Source organism: Epinephelus moara, chromosome 4 (assembly GCF_006386435.1).
Source record: "Epinephelus moara isolate mb chromosome 4, YSFRI_EMoa_1.0, whole genome shotgun sequence".
NCBI lineage: Eukaryota > Metazoa > Chordata > Actinopteri > Perciformes > Serranidae > Epinephelus > Epinephelus moara.
The window spans coordinates 13,829,320-13,850,914 of NC_065509.1; the positions used below are offsets into that span (position 1 = coordinate 13,829,320).

Below are 21,595 nucleotides of genomic sequence, written 5' to 3' on the forward strand. Positions count from 1 at the left end.
TAAATGTGGAAAAGTCCCTTCTTTTATGCCTATGCAATCGAGTTTTTGCCCCCAGCATCTATGCTAAGTAGGTTTCTGTGGGTGCAGTGAATTTTCAGCAAGATGTGCTGGGAAATGGGCATAACTTAAGAATAAAATGACTGCTCATCCCAAAATCTGAAATGAAAGACACTCATAAATGACATAGACATATGTGTCATCGTATTGAAGCTACATTAAACGTTTAGAAACTGAACAAATTAAAACATCTCTTTGATTTTAATTTTACTCAGAAAAAAAAATACGTCAGAGGGAGGCAAATACTACTACCTTTTCTTTCTCAAGCAGTCATACAATGTAGGCTATAGCAGCCAGGTTTATTGTTAAACTTTATTGCAAGTATATGACGATTTCCCATTGTCACACACTCAAATGATAAGAAACTATTCAGTTAACATCTGTGTATTATCTTTTTAAAACTTGTTGTGAAGACAAATTAATGATTATTTTCCCAGATATCTTTTGTTTTTCATAAACTGTGTCTCTTTCTATGAAATGTCACAAAATTATTACTTTATTTTGCACCTTCTAGGACAGCTGATGAGGTTGAAATTAGCTTTTTGCCGCAGTTTTACCGAATACTCAGGTGAAATAAATATCCATTACAGATTATGTAGTTTTTATAAGTACAAGTATCATCAGACAACACATTATCAATCCGACCTCGTCACATATCGATGTTTGGTCATGATCTTTCCACATCGACATATGTCGTGCTAGGTAACCTGGGTGCGTTGGTTGTTGACATTCTGGAATGCTGTGTCAACTTCTGCCTGTTACATGCATTGTCTGTTTTCAAAATACACTTTAGTTTTCACAGGAAACGTACAGTTTGCATACAGTCTCTTTCAAAATAAATGCATTACCTTGGTACAACACCGCAAATGGACCTTTGTTTCCTTCAACAACAAACGCACGTAGTTAAATTTGGCCAACACATGTACATGGTTAGGTTTAGGAAACAAAAGCACATGGTTGGGTTTAGAAAAAAGAACAGGGTTTGGTTTTACAATCACACAGGACGCAAACACCAGCTTCCCAGGTGAAAGTCAGTGGTTGTTGGACCCATCCACCACCCATCCATCACCCCTCCTGCCTGCCCTACTTGGACTTTCGGCCCCTTAACTTGTTGTCTGGCCACATTCCCCCCTTACACTGCTGGGCACCATTACACAACAACAGCGACTGGCCATGTATCATGCTGAGGTTAAAGGATGGCTTTTTTTGTTGGTGTCTGACGCCAGAAGTCACTGCCCAAGCACCAGCATTTGATGACTGTGGAGTGAGACAGGGACACATCAAAGTAAGATGTGTCAATATCAGTACTTGTGATTAAGGAAAATCCTCATTTGAGTGGCTGTATTCAATCTTGTACTCTTTTGATCAAAAATTATCTGAAGTTCAATTCTGACACTGCTCTGTAAAAAGTTTTCTTATAAATAATAAGTATAGCAACTTCTGATTTACCCATGTCAATCTAGGCTTACAATAACATAGACTCCACCCACTTTCTATTTAAACTCCGCCGTAGTATGGATACTGATATAGATAATTCAATTGGTTGAACAGATACAGATAATGGTGTACCTACTCATTTATACTTTTTACATTCAAGCTGTCATAGTGGTGTCCCCCAAGGATCTATTTTAGGGCCACTTGTCTTTTCTATATGATGTATCATACTAAACCAAGCTTTATTTTCTTCTCAGGCCTAATAATTGCTGTAATTTAGATAACATTTAGAAATGCTAATAAAGTAGCATAGACTAAACTCCATTTAATGTCTATAACATCCCTTTCTTCTTCAGCGCCACAGGAAAGGCATCATTCTCTACTGACTTCACAAAAGGCAGAGAGGCACCCCGTGCAGCTCAGCAGTCTGTCAGGACTAACACACACAGACAAACACATTCATATCTTTCAGGAGTTTAGAGTTATTAATCAATCTGATCTTCATACGTTTGGAGCACCTGCAAACAGGATGCGAACAGGATGTTCTGCCTCTATACAAAAAACAAACAACTTAAGCCTTCAAAAACCTAACAACTCTGAAATCTTGGCATGATCCATAATAATAATTAGGTAGCTTTATTATGTTTGGAACTATGTCCCAGTTCTGCTTTTGTTCTGCTTTTGTTCTGAGAAAGTGATTCATGCCATCATCTCCTCCTGTAACTCTTTCACAGCAGATGAGTCAGCTTTCTATGTTGGTTCCTTTTCAGTGCTACCCTGTGTGAATCCAAATTGATTTTAAAATCCTGTCGGTTATGTGAAAGTTGTTAAATAGTTGGCCGTAATTTATATTTCCAGTCCTTTTCATCTTGATTTTAGCTAATTAGGGTCCTCAGATGTTCCATATGGGAAAGTTTAAATAATTGTTGAATGTTGGGTTTGCTCCTATAGTCTGTGAGGTAGCATCTCTCATTATTGTCGGACCCCTCCACTAACCCCTACTTGTATCCTTTGCCCTTTGTTTGGTTTGCATGTATGTGCACATGTATGTTTGTCTCTGGGTGATTTCAGTCTTACTGTTCTCGTACAGTGTGTTATGTTTTGTTTTTTGTAATAGCACTTTGGTTGATGGTCTTGTAATTGTTTTTGTCTAGTTGTTGATTGCTCAGGGGTAACGCTATCCGAATTAAAACACTTTGAAACAGTCCCATAAAAAAGGTCATTACAAACAAATCAAACCATGTTAAGTTTCATAATTTGTATTCTGTCTTTGAGCAGCTGAAAACAACTCATTTTATCATTTCAGCCCCTAATTTGAACTGTAAATCAAATGTTTGAATTCACTTGTAGGAAAGGGTAAACAAGAAAAACCTGCAGTAAAAAATCTAAAATCCGCTCATTATACAAAACTCATCTGCTTGAGTTGAGCAGTGACCCCAGATCTTCTAAGCTGAAAGCAACACACGTGCAATCAATATTCTCTTGATTAATAGAGGTTGAGATACTCCACATTTGGGTGAAAGTGAACGTACAGTGGAGGAAGACTGAGTAATGCTTTTACCTTTAAAAAAGAAAATGATCAAATGGTGAAGTCTTCCTTTTTGCCCAAACATTGCATTAACAGCATTTGAGTGTGATTCTGTTAACAATGGTAGCAATATCAGCATAGAGGAGAGGCCACTCCACACATGGCTGCTATGGCAACCACATCGACACGAAGGTGGAGGGAAGGGAAGGGGGGGTTGCTTAATGGCATCGCCCTCTTATTGTATTGATTTGACACACACATGCACGCACTGCTCAAATTATTTCTCCCTCTTTCTCTGCACACACATACAAGCAGACAGTCAACACGGGGCATTATTCCTCCGCTTCATCTCAGCGCTCTGTCCCCTGGAGAGAGACGCACACAGCTTTAGATCGAATCATAGGATAGGCTAATTACAGCTGTGCAAACATGTGCTGCTCCAAGTTCATGTATACATCCACGTTCTCACAGAATACAGAAGAATATACAGAACGCAGTGTATGCATGACCCAGTTTCAGTGAGATGCATAGTTGGGTGCTCTCTCTCCCCCTCTCTCCCTCTTGTCTTCTTCCTCAGTTCCCTCTCTCTCTCTGCTGCCACTGTGAAACCCTCTCTCTTTTGTAGTCACTGTGGTCGTGACTGTGTAGAATAGATCTAGAGGCAGAGGAGGAATAGATACGTCTAGCTAAGCCTGTGCATCTGACTATACAAGGATGTGTGTGTGAGTGTGTGTGTGTGTGTGTGTGTGTGTGTGCATGTGCGTGTGCATGTGCGTGTGTGTGTGTGTGTGTGTGTGTGTGTGTGTAGCCTTTGTGTCAGCAGGAATCAGGCTCTGTCAGGCAGGACATGACTGGAGGTGCCTTGGGATGCTGAGTGCAATGTGGCTCAGTGGGTCTGTGTGTGTGTGTGTGTGTGTGTGTGTGTGTGTGTGTGTGTGTGTGTGTGTGTGTATTTAAAAGGGTCACAGTGCAGTAATGGGCTACTCGACCAGCTTTTGTGTTCTTGTATTAGTGTGGAGAGTGGCTGTTATATGAAAATGCTAATGGATAGTCAGATATAGTAATTTCTAATTTCAGTCCATTTCACTCAGATGCACCATTTATGGTTAAATCACAGTTGATACTTCTTTTGCGCAAGCTATAAAACTTGTGGGAAGGTAAGCCTTATTTAGAGTGTAGCTATGTTGTATCTATTCCAAAATATATTGCAGTGGTTTCACATTACTCTTTCATGTTTCTTTGTAGATACACTGGTTTTTATAAACCTGTCATTCAGCATTTTGGGAAATCTCTTGCTTGCTGAGAGTAAGATGAGAAGATTGATGCCCATCTCATGTTTGAGAGCTGTATCTATGTTCTCATCTAACTCTCAGAGAGATTCCACACTGGAAAACTATTTCTTTAACCTTTGATCAGACAAATCACTGCCACAGGTAACCTTGAACCAATGGCATCTTGCACAATGTCCACACAGACAGCAACAAAATATATACAGTATGTGAATGTACTTCTAAAATGAGTCCCTCTGATTGTCCACCAGAACTACGGCCTAGAGACGGAAAACCTCCGGACTCTGTCCCACAAGCTGAACGCTTCGGCAAAGAACCTCCAGAACTTCATCCTGGGCCGGCGGAGGGGCGGCCACTACGATGGACGAGCTTCCCGGAGGCTACCCAATGACTTCCTTACCTCGGTGGTGGATCTGATTGGTGCAGCCAAGAACCTGCTAGCCTGGCTCGACAGGTAGCGAACACACCTGAGGCTGTACAGTGAATTTGGGAGTTTGACCTTTAATGTTTAGGACACTATGCCCATTTTTCATCAAGTAAGGATCACAAAGAAATCTAAATCTATACATTTTTACTAGAAAGTAGTCACTTTAAGGTCCCATCGGGTTTCCAGTAGAACATGTTTACATGCTTTAATGTAAAAAACAACAACATTTTTCTCATACTGTCTTTCTGAATGCGCCTGCATTCAGCCTCTGACCCTCCGTTTAAGTGCCTGTGTCTTTTAGCCCCTTTCACAAAAAAGCCCAGTCTGCTCTGATTGGTCAGTGTTTCCGGGTCTCCCACATTTGCGCTCTTGGCATCTTTGCGCCCTCATTACCGATGGGGGAATGACTGTGACAACACTGAAGCATCACTTTCTATCTTTATAGACTGACTCACAATGTTTGTTTACGGTAACTTCCGGGTAGAAGACCTCAGCGTCATATACAGTCAAATGGCACACAGCAGATGCTGCCTCAAATGGTAAGTTTTTAACTACCTTATAAAAGTCCCACCTAAAGAATCAATATCAGTTTGAGTGTACACTATATTTAGAAAATTTTCACCACTTTATCGCAGTGTCAGACAGCCTTTTCCAACAGGGAACTGAAGCCATTATCTTAAAGCCACCAGACTAAAATGGAATTTTCAGTTGCTGGTCTACTGCTGCTTTGATCAGTTTGTGTGTAAGGTAAAATGGTTACAGTATTCCAGATACAGCATACACTTACATTTAAGGTATTTTTTTGGTGGGACTTTTATTAGGTGGTTAAAATACATTTTGCTGCAGCCTCATTCACAACAGTACATTACTTAGCCTCCATGCTGGCAGATTTGGTTATATCAAAGACACTAGCAAAGAAGCACAGTACATAACATGAGCAACAGCCGAAACATTAGATTGATCGGACCACCACGTTTAATTATATATCATTAAACGTTATAGTTACGTCTGAAAACGACGACAGATATAAACAAGTTTGCCGATTTCACATATCTATTCAGATCTATTGCCAGTAATCTACCACAAAGTGATTGTTGTTAGCCTGAATCACAACAATTGAATTTCTAGGAAACAGCTTGGATCCATGTTTGTTGCATTCACATACACTGACAAACATTCCAACAGGAAATACAAAGGGACTCATGGGGAATGTAAAAGGTCTGTATAGTTGTGACATCACAACTTCACACAAGTCCTAATGGCTCGTTTTAAGGCACAGTTTCTGAATACAGATTGTGTACATCTCACTGTAGACTTAGCATTTTGATAGTTTCACAGTATTCATACAGCACCTATACCTGCTTTACATTAATAAAGACATGGACTCAACAACATGGGACCTTTAACTAAACAGAGCACACCAGGCAGTGGACAATATAACAGGAACGCCTTACAATATCCCTCCACGAAGTTTCACCAGATATTGAACATAATAAACTTATATTTTGGAACTGCATTATATTACCAGGCTTTCCTGTTATTTTTATGCCTCATACAGTAACACAATTCATAGATGGGTAAGGAAGGATGTTTTTATGTTGTTACTGTGAAATTAGATCAGCTGATGGGACCGTATGAATCTGAGAACAAACACAAATAAAGCGATGTTGAGCTTTGGTGGATCCCTGGGTTGCGTAGCCTTCTGGCCATGATATAAAACCAAATATTGTTGTTTGTCTTTTTCATTTGCTCATGTGTTCTGAGAGGAGCAGAGAATCGCTTTTATTGCTCTCGCTCACTACTCGATCACAGCTTTTAAAATCACACACTTAGCAAATACACTGAACAAAACAAAATAAAAAGAGCAATATAAAAAAAGAACTCCTCCAAAAATATAGTCAAGGAACTCACTTTTTAATAGAATGACCAAATATGCTTTGCTCACATTCATTTAAGTGTGATTTTGAGACCTATTCACCCCGGAGGGATAAACACTATGCTCCTTTTCCAAACTGGAGCATTTGATGAAAACAATAACAAAATGTAGAACAAGATGACCAGTGCATTATCCAGCGTTTTACCAAAGTTCTCCATATTTTAATTTCTCATATCATGAACTCTCTTTTTTTGTCTGTTTTAGGTCTCCGTTCGCCAGTGTGACAGAGTATTCATTACTGAAGAACAACATTGTGCAGCTCTGCCTAGAATTAACCACCATCGTACAACAGGTGCTTTCACACTCACTCGCAAACATACAGGACGCATGCATCACACAATCCATCACATCCATATACATTCATTACACTGACACAGTAAAGATAATGATTTTGAATAGAAAGAGCAAAACTAAAGTGGGTTTGGACTGGGAGCATCAATACTTGTTCTGGTCTGGAGCTCATTTCTATAGATTTGACTATGAGTGGAGCATATGCCCACTGCCACAGGCTGTTTGCAGCATGGCCGATGGGACGACTAGCTATCAGTTACAGCCTTAGGCAAAGCTCTCATTGACTCACTGTTAGACCACATCCTCTGCTTAACTTGTGGGTGCTGATGGAGAATGAACCAGGGGTCTCTCCTCCCTTCATTTCCTGTCCTCCTTCTGCTCCCCCTGTGGCTCGCTCCCTCGTGTAGATTTACCACACTTACACACACAAATGCACTTTAGAGAAAAATAAAACTGGAGATGCATTCACACACACACACACACACACACACACACACACACACACACACACACACACACACTGATACTGTAGAAATCTCATTGTTTGGACAGAAAGTATGTCTGCTCTCCTGGACCCCATCCACGTCCTCCCTGTAAGAGCCTGCTTAGAGTGTGTGAGAGTGTGTTTGTACGTGTGCCCGGAGTGAGTCCTGGAGCCGAGCTGATAACACCCATCCCCTCCTACAAGGGCCAAGAGGAGAGGGAGGAGAAAGAGGGCCACAGTGGGTCCACAATGGGCCAAATGAACATGTGGCTGCCAGGGTGCAGCGAGACAGACAAAGGTGGCAGCGCCGCCTGCACTAATGCATCAAACAGATTAATTAACTGCTACCATGCACATCTGGTGGATTCAGTGGGCTGCTTTCCCAGAAATAGATTAACTATCAGCTATCGTTAAATAACAATCTGTCATGTTCAAATAATGTAGTTTCTAAATCCTGCGGAGGCTCGTGCAGCTCCAGGCAGCCGAGTGGATCCAGAACTGGTCAATCCAGTGTTTTAGACTGTGTAGATTATAAAGTAATATGCATAATGTGGATGGTTAGAAATGAAATAGCTGACTGCTGATGTTCTTTATTGAAAAAGAAGTCATCTATCTTCCCTCCTGTTTCCCGTCTCATTTCTCTTATATTCGTCTTTCCTGGTAGTTATATTTGGAGGAGGGAGATATTTGAGCTTCTTTGCGGATGTTCACATAGATGCTTTCTCCATCTCATGTTTTCTTCTTCTGTCTCTTTGTTCCTTCCTCTCATTTTACAGGATTGCACTGTGTATGAGACAGAGAATAAGATTCTTCATGTGGTAAGTTCCTGCTTTAAAATGTCAAATTCTTATGAGAATATCAATAATACTTAGTGTTAAAAGTACCTTGCTGTTTTCTAAGATTTCACCGTCACAGTCTCCTTTTTCTAAAGCAAGTCTTTCAAAGTCCTTGTTGCATTAAAGGAGTAGATCAGCATTCTGGAAAACATGCTTATTCACTCTAATGCGAAGGAAGTGGAAGACTGGTTACAGGAGAAACAGGTAGCCTGGCAATGTCTGAAGCTGACAAAATCTACCTAGCAGCACCTCTAAAGCTCATTAATTAACAGTGTATGTCTTGTTTTTTTGCCATACAAAGCCATACAAAAACAGAAGTGTAAAAACAGGAGCAGTTGCCAGGCAACCAGCAGCGACTCCAGGAAGTTACTGCTCCTGGCCAAGAACCAGTCCGGCACATATCCTCCTATTGTCATTTTTCACTTCAGGTTTTATACAGATTGAACAAAGGAGACATAACATGTTAAAGCTGCAGCTGGTAACTTTTATAAGAATTAACATTTTTCATTTTTGCTGAAGCTGTCACTGTATTCATACAGTAAGACAAATAATCTGTGAAAAAAAATTATACTCATCTGCCTATTCTGTTGTCTTGTAGTGCCTCTAATGGCCTTACTGCATGTGAACGACAACAACCAATCACAGCTGAGGAGTCGCTAACCCAGTTGTCAGTCATGTCAATCCCTGCTCGTAAACTGCGGTCAGAAAGTTGGTCGGGCTAGTAGGCAGTGCTTGGCACTTCAGTCAACTGCTTCCAATATGGCAGCCAGGTCACAAACTTTCTCATTTTACAGCTAAACAGTGCACTAAAACATGTCTCTAAAGCATTTGGGGAGAGAAACAGGCAATGCAATGACAGAATTTTGATTCATATTTGATCAGTGCTGCTTAGTTTGACAGTTTGACCAAAATTTACAAGCAGTGATTGACATGATTGTCAGCTGCATCAGAGACTCCTCAGCTCTGATTGGTTGTTTTCAGTGCATCTCAGGTACTTCAGAATATAGTGACAGTTTCAGCAAATGACAAGCTTTAAAGAATAACTAATTTGTGGAGCTGCTGGTAGGCAGATTATGTAACCTCTTGACAGAACCATGCCATCTGTTTTCCCCTGTTTCTGGTCTTTGTCTTAAAGGGATAGTGCACCCAAAAATGAAAATTCAGCTATTATCTACTCACCCATATGCCGAGGGAGGCTCAGGTGAAGTTTTAGAGTCCTCGTATCCCTTGCGGAGATCCCACGGGGGAGTGGGTAGCAACAAAACTCCACCTAATGCAGGCTGACGGCGCCCCAGATTAAAACGTCCAAAAACACATAATTGAAACCACAAAATATCTCCATACTGCTCGTCCATAGTGATCCAAGTGTCCTGAAGCCCCGACATAAAAAGTTGTTTGGAAAAACCTCATTTGAACTGACAAAAAAAACAGAGTTCAAATGAGGTTTTTCCAAACAACTTTTTATGTCGGGGCTTCAGGACACCTGGATCACTACGGACGAGCAGTATGGAGATATTTTGTGGTTTCAATTATGTGTTTTTGGACGGTTTAATCTGGGGCGCCGTCAGCCTCCATTAGGTGGAGTTGTGTTGCTACCCCCTCTCCCCTTGGATTAGGTGGAGTTGTGTTGCTACCCCCTCTCCCCTTGGATCTCTGCAAGGGATGTGAGGAGTCTAAAACTTCACCTGAGCCTCCCTCGGCATATGGGTGAGTAGATAATAGCTGAATTTTCATTTTTGGGTGCACTATCCCTTTAAGCCTGGTAAGAAAGCAAAACAAAATGTGTAACTATTCCTTTAATGAAGTCTTATCCTTGCTGGTAGACTCTTTCTTTTGGTTCTGATCAAACAGTTGTAATGATTCTGAAACAAAACTGTATGAGTTCATGAACACACTGAAAAGCTGAAATATGTCTGTATGTGTGTGTCTGTCCATGTTTTCTGCGTGGGAGTGTGCGCGCGTGTGTGTGTTAGAGCACTGTGTGTTTTTGTGGGAATTTGTGGCACAAAGCTGTGCACGTTAAAGTGCAAGTGGGCCTGAGGCCGTTTTGAAAGCTCTAGTTTAGCTTCTGTGTGCGTGCGTGTTTGTGAGAGAGTGTGTGTGTGCATGAATGCATGTGTGCTTGTGTGTGTGTGTGTGTGTGTGTGTGTGTGTGTGTGTGTGCGCGCGCGCGCCTGCATGTATGACAGAGAACTGTCTGTGTCCACGTGTGAAACCGAGTGAGCAGCTAGTGTCTGATCCGGGCTGACAGTTGGATTGGGACACTTCCTGCTGCCATTCAAGGTCAGGTGGAGGAAACCAAATAAAATGTTGGCAGGGGGAGTTCACAGAAAAATATCTGGCTATTTCATGCCAAGAAATAAATCACACATCAGATGTTCTGTCAGTATATAGCAACGGTGTTACATATTTCTATAAACAAAAGCAGTCATACGTCTGTATTTGAGATGTTGGTGATGCGGTGTCCCTCCTGTTAAAATGACTCCCTCCTTAGCTTTTTGGTTGTCGTTTACCTCTGTTGTTACAGGCCTGTTAATGACACAGGACAGTGACATCAGGCAAATTCAAATATTTAAATGGCTGTGCACATGTGTGCACACACATACGCACACACAGAGAACCCTGGGTGCCAGACTAAAGGCTACACATGACTAAGTCTGTTATGTGTGGGAGGTTTATGTGTGAAATAGGGAGACAGTGTGAAGGGAGAGAGAGAAAGAGAGAGGAGGAGGAGGTGTTTGTTTTTAGATGCTGCTTTCTTGCTGGTCCTTGTTTACTATGTGCTCTAGAAATTAATAAAAAGTGGAGGTGAGGTGACTCTAAACTAAACACAATGGACACACACAGAGGATGAAGATGATGATGCACAGATTATCATCTAGTATTTTACTTCTTAATTTGAACCAGGGCAGTATTTTCAATTGGAAGAAGGAATGTGGACTTGTCCAATGTGTCAAAGAATGGTATGAAAATTAGTTCCATTTTGTTTTCTGTCATATTTTCTGGTTTGTATATGTGTTAGTGAAAGATGTTTGCTATATTTTGGATATTTACAGTGGAAAGAGACGACTTTTCAACTTTTACCCCACTAATGTTTCCAAGGCATTTTATTTTGCCACTGACACTAAGAGTTTTCCTCTAAGCCTCGCAACTACCACAGTTTGGGGATAGTAACTACAAAATCAAAAGCGCTTTCTTCAACCTCTTTTGGTTGTGCAGTGGTTGATGCACTTCCTTTTGAGCCTTCATTTTCCCAAGAGATTGTACCTGATGCAGACAGAATTGCATCATTAAAGCTAGGCAATAGGGAACCAATCTAACGCTGACGATGTCATTATTTCACAGCTGTTACATATAGCAATCAAAATTTACTTCATAATAATAAGTCAAAGGTACTATGCAGGAATTGTTGGCTACTGGTTATCCACAGTTTCACCAGCAAAAGTGAAAGTGTAGGCCAACTCCAGCTTTGTCCACTTGGCGTTCCAATTTCTTTGTTTTTCTGTGTTCATGATTTTTGTAGCCTCCTTTTGGATACCTTTTCTTAAAATCCTGACCTCACCTGTGCACTATGCCCAGGAATGTCCCAAATGCAGCAAAAATAGATTAAAGAAGAAAGAAACAGGGAGAGGGCAGGGTCTCTGTGGATAAATATGACTGATGATTGAGAGGGATTACTTTTGTATGAGTCTATACATTTTTTTGCTAACGATCTACAGTACCTAACTGCTTACTTACTGCCAACTGACTAATAACTAACTATTAGAAAACTTCATAACAGACCAGTGATGAAACATTATCTACTTTTACTCAATTATTTGACTGAGAATATCTTACTGAACTCCACTGGTTCAAATTCAGATTTTCATCACATAAACATGATCATCTTATAAAATAATTATATTATAAAGACATAATATAATAAGCCACACATCATCCTGCTACAACATTAAAATGCTGGTTATATCTTAATTCATCAGTAATATCCAGTAATAAGAAAAACTGTAGACACTCTAGGAGGACCCAGTCTGCATTGAGTCTTTTACTTTTGATACCTGAGTGCAGTTTGTTCCTTCAGGTCCACTGTGTAGGCTTAAGGAGCATCTATTACCTTAGAACGAACCGAATAACTACATACAGAGCAGGTCCTCTTCCACGAAGTCCACCATGTTGTTTTTACAGTAGCCCAAAACTGACAAACCAAACACTGGCACTAGATAGGGCCATTTCAGTGTTTGCATTGGTCACAGTAGTTTTTCTACACCTTTGGCACTCAGAAGAAGTTTCAGCTCTGTAACCTCACCACTTGATGCGACTGAATCCTACACACTGGACATTTAATACTTGTGCATTTTAATAAACATACAGTAAGTCTGAAACCCAGGTTTTTTCACATGGTGGAATTGGTAGTGTGACTTAAGCGATGTATGGAGGTTGATCCAGACAGACATACAGTATGATAAAGTCTCCAGTGTGCGTCCAGCGTGGGGCTCAGACACTGTTTAATGCTCTGGTCAGCTCTGCTGTAGCTACTGTAGCGGTAGTTGTACGTTTGTCAGCTTCTGCTCAATAATGCAAAACTCACTGCTACTCTGCTCTCCTCCAGACTACGGCCCGCAGCAATCAGATGGACAGGGATAGTGTGTCTGTAGTGTGTGTGTGTGTGTGTGTGTGTGTGTGAGAGAGAGAGAGAGAGAGAGAGAGAGAGAGAGAGAGAGAGAGAGAGAGAAGATATGAGCATGTGTAAGTCTGTGTGTCTAATGGAGCGTGAAGTGTGTATGAGTGTGTGTGTTTTTATGTGCATGCATGCATAAGGATGAGAGGAATTACATAAGACTGTCCTAGTTGTGTGTTTTTCCCTTTCCCTTGTTTTCTCCCCTTTCCTCCTGGACTCTCCCTCCCCACCTCCCTGCCTCTCTCCTCCTCTCCTCCACTCTCCTTCTCCCTGTCTCCATCTTTTCTCTGTGTCTCGGTTCAGCTTTATATTAGTCGTGTATGCCTATGCATGTGGATGTAGATGCATTACGCAGCCGCAATCGGTGTGTGTGCACGCATGAGAGAAGGTGCGAGAGGATGGGGAAGAAAGCGCGCGAGAGAATGAGGATGAGGGAGGTGGTAGGTGGCATGTGGGGGATGGAGGGGGGGCAGTGTGCGGCCAGAGCTTAATCCATTTGGCAGCATACTATGTCTGGCTTTCTGTTTGACTGCTCTTAAATCTCACGCCAGCCAGCCACATAAGTTAACTTCCCTATAATCTGCGCTCTGATTCTCCGGAGGCGTGTCAGATCAAGGCTGGGTGTGTCAAAGCTGGAGGAGTTGAGAGTCTCCACACTGGTAACTGGCCTTTTGTCTCTCGGCCTGTGTTAATCCCAGGTCAAGACTATTAGTCCAATGATCAAAGAGGGATATAAGCAGAGCCACAACATTGTCACTGGCTGCGGTCTCAGGCTGGGGACTTCACACACTATTTATGGCTCTATAGGCCGGATTAGATATACTCTGCTTCTGCTTTTCTCCTATTTATTTCTCACTTATTCATCTATTTCCTCTTTCATTTTTTTTTTAAATTAAAGGTCCCTGCTTTGAGGTTTAGTACTTTTTTAGTACAGAGCAGGTATAGACATCCTATTCTCACTCCCAACTCGTCAAATGCCACCACTTTGTCAATGATTTTGGATTCAGATACCGATGTTCAGAGGCACCTTTTGCAGCGGTATGATAAGCATCGGGCGGCAGCTATTTCTGATGCCACAGGCAACTAATGTAGTATAAAGAGCAGGAGGGTTAGCAGAAGAGGAGGTGAATGGGACACACAAACACCGGGCTTTCACCCATTCGTGTGATGTGATATTATAAGTTTTAAGTTTGTTTAAGTTTATTTACTTTATTAATCCCCCTGAGGGGAAATTCAATGTTTTCACCCTTGCTTGTCAATTACACACAGGTCCGAAAAACACACACATGCACAAACAGGACCTATACATGCACAAAGTGGAGAGATGTCAGAGTGAGGGGGCTGCCCTTGGTGAGGCGCCCCGAGCGGTTGGGGGGTTCGGTGCCTTGCTCAAGGGCACCTCGGCAGTGCCCAGGAGGTGAACTGGCACCTCTCCAGCATGACCATGATGTTTTTTTTCTCAATCTAACAACGTGCTTTAAAACCTAACCAGGGACATTTGTTGCCTAAACCTAAGGAAATAAACATAAAAACGATGTGTTTTACCTATGTAGGTTTATTTTTAAAAAGACTTCACGCATGTACATCTCCTGTGAAAATGGAAATGTATTTTGAAAAGACAAAATGGATCTAACAAGCATCAATTGAGACTGGGTCCATGGAGGGTGCCTACCGCATCATATTTTGCTGTTTAGGTTTACAGACAAAGCGATGGTTTTTGACAAATTGGGATGAGAACGGGTTGTTATTTATGGCATAGAAATACTGTGAAAGTATCGAGATGCTAAATCCCCAGAGAAATGCACATAGACCGTATTCAGTAACTGTTCCTTTAAATGAGTCGTCAGGACTTTGGTTAAGTTGTGATGTCATAGCTACACCATACAGGGCTGTTTCAAGACACTCTGGGGGCCCTAGGCAAGAGGCACATTGGAGGGCCCCCCCCCAGATACCAGTGAAAGCACGATACCAGTGAAAGTATCACGGTTCTGAGTAGTATCACGATACCACAACAAAAATTAGGCAGATGTGCCTTTTGTCATTTATAAAAAGATAAATCACTTTTCTATAATACATCAATGATATTTCAATGGAATAAATTACTTATTGACTTATTCATACTTCAAAAACAACTGAACTGAACAACTGAACTTATCCCACAGTAGTGGTACCCTGAGGTACCGTAGTACTACGGTACTCCAACAATGCTAGCGCAGGTGGCAACCAATCATGCGGGACATGGTCTCAATTTGCATGACGCGTGAAAAGAGACAGAAATTCTGTGCAGTCTCGCACAATGCGGGATGTCTGGTCACCCTACTTAGCCACTCGCAAGCAGCAGCTAGTAGGGGGCCCCATTAGGGGGGATTCCAACATGTTGTCGTTGTTGCAGTGTCTATAGGGGTTCCATCATATTGTCATTGATATGGACCATTGTCAGCCGTCTCTGGGGGCCCCCTTCCAGCTCGGGGCCCTAGGCAATTGCCTAGTTTGCCTGTCCGGTTGCGACAGCCCTGACACTATATAGGAACTGCCGCTACAGTGTTGTTACAGTCATTACCTGGCTGTAAAGACGGTTCAGAGACGCCAACAGTGCAGATGAGAAATACCTGGAAATGCTGACCAATCAGAGCCAAGGGGGCTTTTTCTAGTGGGATGCTTAAAGAGGCAGGCACTAAAACGGAACGTTTCACACAAAGGGTGAATAAAGGTAAATTCAGGCACTCAGTATGAGAAAAATAAGGTGTTTTTTAAACTTTAAAGCATGAAATCTTGATCTAGTGGAAACCCAAAATACAAATATAAACCTGAAAATGAGCACAATGTGGGACCTTTAAAGCTTGTTTGGTGTCTGTGGATGACATGAATAGTCCTGGGTATTCCATTACGTAATGTGTACACACTGACTAGAACATTATATTACTGTGTAAATGGAAAACTAAACAGGCAGTGTAATGTTCAAATAACTGACCCAGAAAAGGATGGAAGTGTGTGTGTGTGTGTGTGTGTGTGTGTGTGTGTGTGTGTGTGTAGCATAAGCATCACATAGCCAGCTCAGTGAAGATCCTCCACCTTTTCTCTCACAATAAATGAATCATAGGCTCTGAGCTATAGTGTATGTGTGTGTATGTGAGTGCTTGCACTACATGTGTGTGTGTTGAAGATCTTCTCTGTTCATTTCATAACAATAATCCTGTAATTGCTCATTAGGATTGAGATCAGGAGATTATTTTATGCAGGGTTCATCACTGTCATGCTGCGTGTGTGAATGTTTACAACGTATATTCTCTTACATGTATGTCTGCCAGCGTACGTGTGTATGTCTGTGTGTGTGCACCCTGTGTGTGTGTGCACTCAGCAGCGATGCGATGAGGCAGGATAACCAGGGTAACGGTCTCTGTAAGCCCGCTGTAATCAGTCAGCCAAGATTAGAAGGCAGAGATGTTGCTGATGATAAATTAACTTGCGTGCGTGACCAAGCAGACAAATAGCCTGAAAAACAGTCAAGGTTTATTTAGAACAAGGCAAGGTGAAGCCATGCTTTTTATTTGGCGTATTTGCTCAGATGCACAACATATTAGGTAATATGTATTAGGGATGTTAGTGCAGCGTAAAAAAAAAAAAATACAGTTTAGATAATCTAACCACTCTACAATCTGTCAGATTTTGTTTAGTTGATGTGAAGGCAAAAACAGCCCTTTTCGTACCCCCTAAAAAATGACAGATAACAACAAATGAAATCTGTGCTCTGTAATTTAGATGTTAGAAAATGTCATCTGGGCACCTCGGGGTTCGCTGGTATCGGTGATGTGTTGTTCTGTCTGTGACAGTGTCTTGTGGGCATGCCCGTGGACAGTCTGTGACAGGAAACAGTTTGTGTGCTGGAGTGATGGAAGTGGCGATGTGGAACAATCTGATGAAATGATTTCTGTTTCACCTCCTCCAGCTAGGTCACGGCATCCCTCGCGGACCAAAACCAATCTCAATAACTTTCTGTCTTTCTCTTTTTGTCACTCTCTCTTTCTCTCTTTTCCCATCATTTTCTCTCCCTCTGCTTTCTTTACCTCCGATGCCACCTCCAGTGTAAGACCTTAGCGGGAATATGCGACCACATCATCTCTCTGTCGTCAGACTCTCTGGTCTCTCAGTCTGCCCATCTGGAGGTGGTCCACCTCACCAGCATCATGCCCAGTGAAGGGCTGGTAAGGACACATCCGAGCATGCACGCACATGTATCCCCCAGAGCTGCTTTGAAGATGCATTTATCAGTAGTTTCATAAAACCATGGACCAAATGCAGTTCCCCTCAGCTCTACCTGGCATTTTATCGTCACAAGTAATCATGAGTTAATCTGCTTTTGTACTTTATTTATTAAAACAGACTACCTTTATTGTCACTGACAAGTACAACGAGATTCAGTTTGCAAATTCTGTCCTCAGCATTTGAACATTCTCCTTTCACAGCTGGTAATAATGTTTTTACATGACTGGATCCAAGTCTCTAAAATGCATATGAATAATAATTAAATATTGAAGGTGTGTAAATATGCAATGCCTGCCTTTTGCACTCTTATTCATTATTTATTGTTGCAAGACTTCACCAGGTCAAAACATGAGACTTGAATGTTTTTGCTTTTAAGTCTTAAGTCAAGTCTTTAGGGGGTGAAATTTCAAGTACACATGAGGACGAATATACAGAAAAACATGAACAAATCTGTGGAAAAACAACAAAAGCAGACGCTTTCATATGGAGCTTCGGGGGTCAGTGGATGGTTTAAAGAGTATAAAACTGTGGATCATACACTAAAGCCTTAGAAGTCGACCTAATTGGAGATTTTGCATCAACATCACTATCATCAAAACACAAAATGAGAAAATATTGTTTGGAAGAAGAGTTACAGTATAGTTCAAAGACTTGGAGAATCTATGACGAGAAGTATTAAAGCTGTTCTGGAGGATCTTGGTCGGCCAACATCTGACTAAGACTCTTTATGTTAGTTATTAGGGATTGGCTGGACAATGTCCATCCTGTACGTGACATTACAATATGGCCCACTTATCTAATCTTTGTTCAACTGGCTAGCATAGTTAATGTTAATACACTCACCTTTCCATGTGTTCCTTGATTTGTTTGATGTCTTAGGAGCAGAGAGTGTATTTACTCTCAACTCTCCAAAGTAAAAACGTAGGTGTTGTCGATGGAGCTAGTCAGTGGCATGTAGTTGCATTAGCATGGCCATGGTGATTCTGGAGGTTTATCCATGATGACGCCATCGCTGTGTGAGCAGCACTGAGCTATTAACACCCTTTTGGATATGCATTACACAAAGTGGAAGTTCAAATGTGTGGTGGTTGCTGCCAGACAAATGCATTGACCCTGTTCTATATTAAAGTTTTTTTGATGGCATACAGTGATTTAACTGCTATATATGAATATCTGTATAGAGCCATAAAGCAGTAACAGAAGATCTGCACAGCTACAGTCCGACACTCGAGCCAACCTTACAAGTAGAATAGTGACCAAGCATAAGAGTGATGTTTGGAAGTATTTCAACACAATAAACTAAATGAATGTGCAGTGCAATCTATGTAACATCAACAGCACAGAAAGGTAGGCTAACCCTAATCCCATCATCTCAGACCGTTTTCTTATGCTAGATTTTTCTTTGCGGGTACTTGAGTATTCTATTATAATTTAATGTGAGTACTCGAATATGGAAATTACTTAAAATGCCCGTCCCTCACAGTCTTCCCTTTAATTTGTCATCCATCTGTTGAAGTCCTCAGTTTGTGACCTACATCTGACTAAAATCTCAAGTCTGTCTTTCAGGTCCACACACATACAGATACAGACACAGATTCACAGATGTAAATTATACATATCATGTATTTCCTTGTGTACTCTGTATTATACTGAATCCTTCTGCCCTGTGCTTGTGTTTCAGGGGATGTATATCAAATCGACGTATGATGGACTCCACGTTATCACCGGAACAACAGAGAATGTGAGTTTTAGTTTCATCAGTAGGAAGCTCGACACTCAATCCGTCATCTCAAATTCCACAATGACACTGACTATATTTACATGCACAAAATATTCCATTATTTGCCCTTATTCCAAAAAAGAAAATATTCCTACTAAGCTGTGAAGCTGTGAATGAAAATAAATATATTCCACTAATATTCTCATTTACATGCAGCTGTGTAGCTCTGAATAATGTGCCCTAACATGTCTTTTATCATGCCAAAATATGGAAAAGTGGAGCATCTGGAGCCACTTGTGCCATTTTGTTTAATGCATCAAAACAAGATTTTTCCACTGGTAGTAGACTTAGTCGACCGTGTCAACACAGCCTCCCTCTTTCATTCCTCCAAAAGCTTTCTTGAAAAGGTCAGCGATGCAATATTTGGGCATATCCAAAAACCTGTTGATATCTATGATGATATCCATCTTTCATGACATTTAAGAGCAGGTATATTTGTTCTTCTGACCAGAAATGTGGGCTTTTCGTTTGGGCGTGTGTCTCTTACCCCAGCCTTGCAAACTGGTGACTAACTGGTTTGTGTACAATGCACAGAGCTGACTGTAAACAGGCAAGAGGCTGTGTGTCGTAAACTAAAAATCGCTATTCACACACATACTCTGAATGCTTTACATGCATGTCCAAAGATTGCTCCTAAAACCAGAATAATATTGGATTATTCCACATGTGTGAATCTGAAAATACACTCAGAAAAGGGCCTAATTTGGAACATCCAAACTGTATATGCTGTTTACATGACCCATGTCAAATTCAGAATATTTTCATATTCAGAATAATGTTGAAATGTTAATGTGCATGTAAATGTAGTCACTGAATATGTGCCTTTATATATCCTGAATTTGTCCTTGTCCTTTTCTCTTCTCCAATCTCTGCCTCTGCAGTCTCCAGCAGACCAGTGCAAGAAGATCCATGCAGGAGATGAGGTGATCCAAGTCAACCACCAGACAGTGGTGAGTTAAAAAGCTTCCAAACACAACAGTCACATCACAGGAAATGTACTTTCCATGTGTTTCCACACTGCAAACTGTCTTTCGTTCTCCATTCTGTGCTCTGTTGAGGAGATGTCAAGGTACATGGTGTCTGCTACCACCACCAACACCACCACTGCCGCCATGGTGCTTCCTGTCCTGTGCCTGTGCAGCTATGTAGGCTAATTAGACTTGCTGCGGGAGCAGATTATAGGACGATTGTTACAAGACCTTTGTTCAGTCCAGCGTGATTGTCAGCTCACTCTTTCCGGAATTTGTTCCCATTGTCGTAAGAAACCCCTGAAGGAGGCGTCTGGTTTTGAAATGTGAACTCGTGTTCCACTTTCAGACTTGAATAAGTTGTATTTCTGCCTTCAACTCATCACATCAGAGGGAAGCACGAAAAATGGGCAGCCATTTTAAATGGAACGGTGCCTTGTGAGAGCATGTGATTGAGCGCGCTGTCTATTGCCTGTGCTGTCAGCTCTGGCACAAATGATTTGTTCCAGCGTTTATTTAAGATTTCTGAGGGAGGGGAGGGGAGGGGAGAAAAAAGGTTTGTGTATGTGTGTAGACGTCTTTTGTGTGCTTTTTTTTTTTTTTTTTTTTTAAGTATTTCCTCGTACGTCTCGATAGGTGCTGCTCATGCGAAAGCGTGCATGCAGGCGCTGGGGAGCGGCGTTGATTGACGCATGAGGAGGGCTGCGTGTTATCTCTCCCTCTCTCTCCTCGGGGTGACAGTGCAGATCGCACCCTGCCAGGCTCTCAGCTCCAACCCCTCATTACTCCCTCAGCTAGACCCTCACCACTCTGATCCCTCACTCTGGGGGAGGAGATAAGCAGGGGGAGACAGAGGTGTGTGTGCGTGTGTGTGTGTGTGTGATGGGGAATGGGGGTTGAAGTAGTCAGGGGATGCTGGGATGAGGCAGAGCTGGGAGAGTGAGGCGAAAAAGGGAGGAGGAAGTAAAGAGGGACTTAGGGAGAAGGGGAAGTGGATGAAAAGAGAAAGGGGGAGAACAGCAGAGGGAAGTCTCTTGTCAAGATAACTCTATTTTTTTAATCCTAAATGGAGCTGCTGAGGAGAAAAGATGGATACACACTACCAGCAAACTCTCTGTCAACATCACGGCTGATAAGTTTATCTAGCGAGGCTCCATATTTAAAAATTAGATTAGTGTGAATATTGAATGAACAAATTCCATTACATTATAGAATCATTATGTAGGCCTATCCCACGTATTTAGCAACAGCGCTGCTTTCATGTCTATGCATGAGCTTCTGTTTGAGACCCACTTCAAAACAGGACTCGCAGTTTTTAGCTCAGCTTCTCTTTTGAGGTAAAATGTGGAATTTGCTCAAATAACAAACTGATTGTTTGAAGAGGCAACATAATTATGTGGAGGTAATAGCATCTGGGAAAATAATGAAGACCCCGGGGATTTGAAAAAAAAAACCTCTCCAGCAGCAGTTTATGCTCTATTATTATTTTTGGTAGGTCTCTCCCTGTTTCCCTCTGCTCTCTGTGTATTTGCATAACAGAAGAGATCTAAACTGGCCTGGTTAGGACAGGCTTTGTGTTTGCTGTTAACATACACTGTGCTGTGCAGCCATAGTGGTGGAGCTAACA

General features: G+C 41.6%; 1 protein-coding gene across 1 annotated transcript in view; it reads left to right on the top strand.

Moving 5' to 3' along the window:
* The window catches only part of si:ch211-26b3.4 (connector enhancer of kinase suppressor of ras 2), an 82,639-nt gene that overhangs the window by 19,081 nt on the left and 41,963 nt on the right, over positions 1–21,595 (top strand). The window contains exons 3-8 of the mRNA XM_050041898.1: positions 4,560–4,762; positions 6,876–6,963; positions 8,223–8,264; positions 17,040–17,159; positions 18,902–18,961; positions 19,882–19,950. Coding sequence (XP_049897855.1) covers positions 4,560–4,762; positions 6,876–6,963; positions 8,223–8,264; positions 17,040–17,159; positions 18,902–18,961; positions 19,882–19,950 — 582 coding nt within the window. The remainder of the gene's footprint in view (positions 1–4,559; positions 4,763–6,875; positions 6,964–8,222; positions 8,265–17,039; positions 17,160–18,901; positions 18,962–19,881; positions 19,951–21,595) is intronic.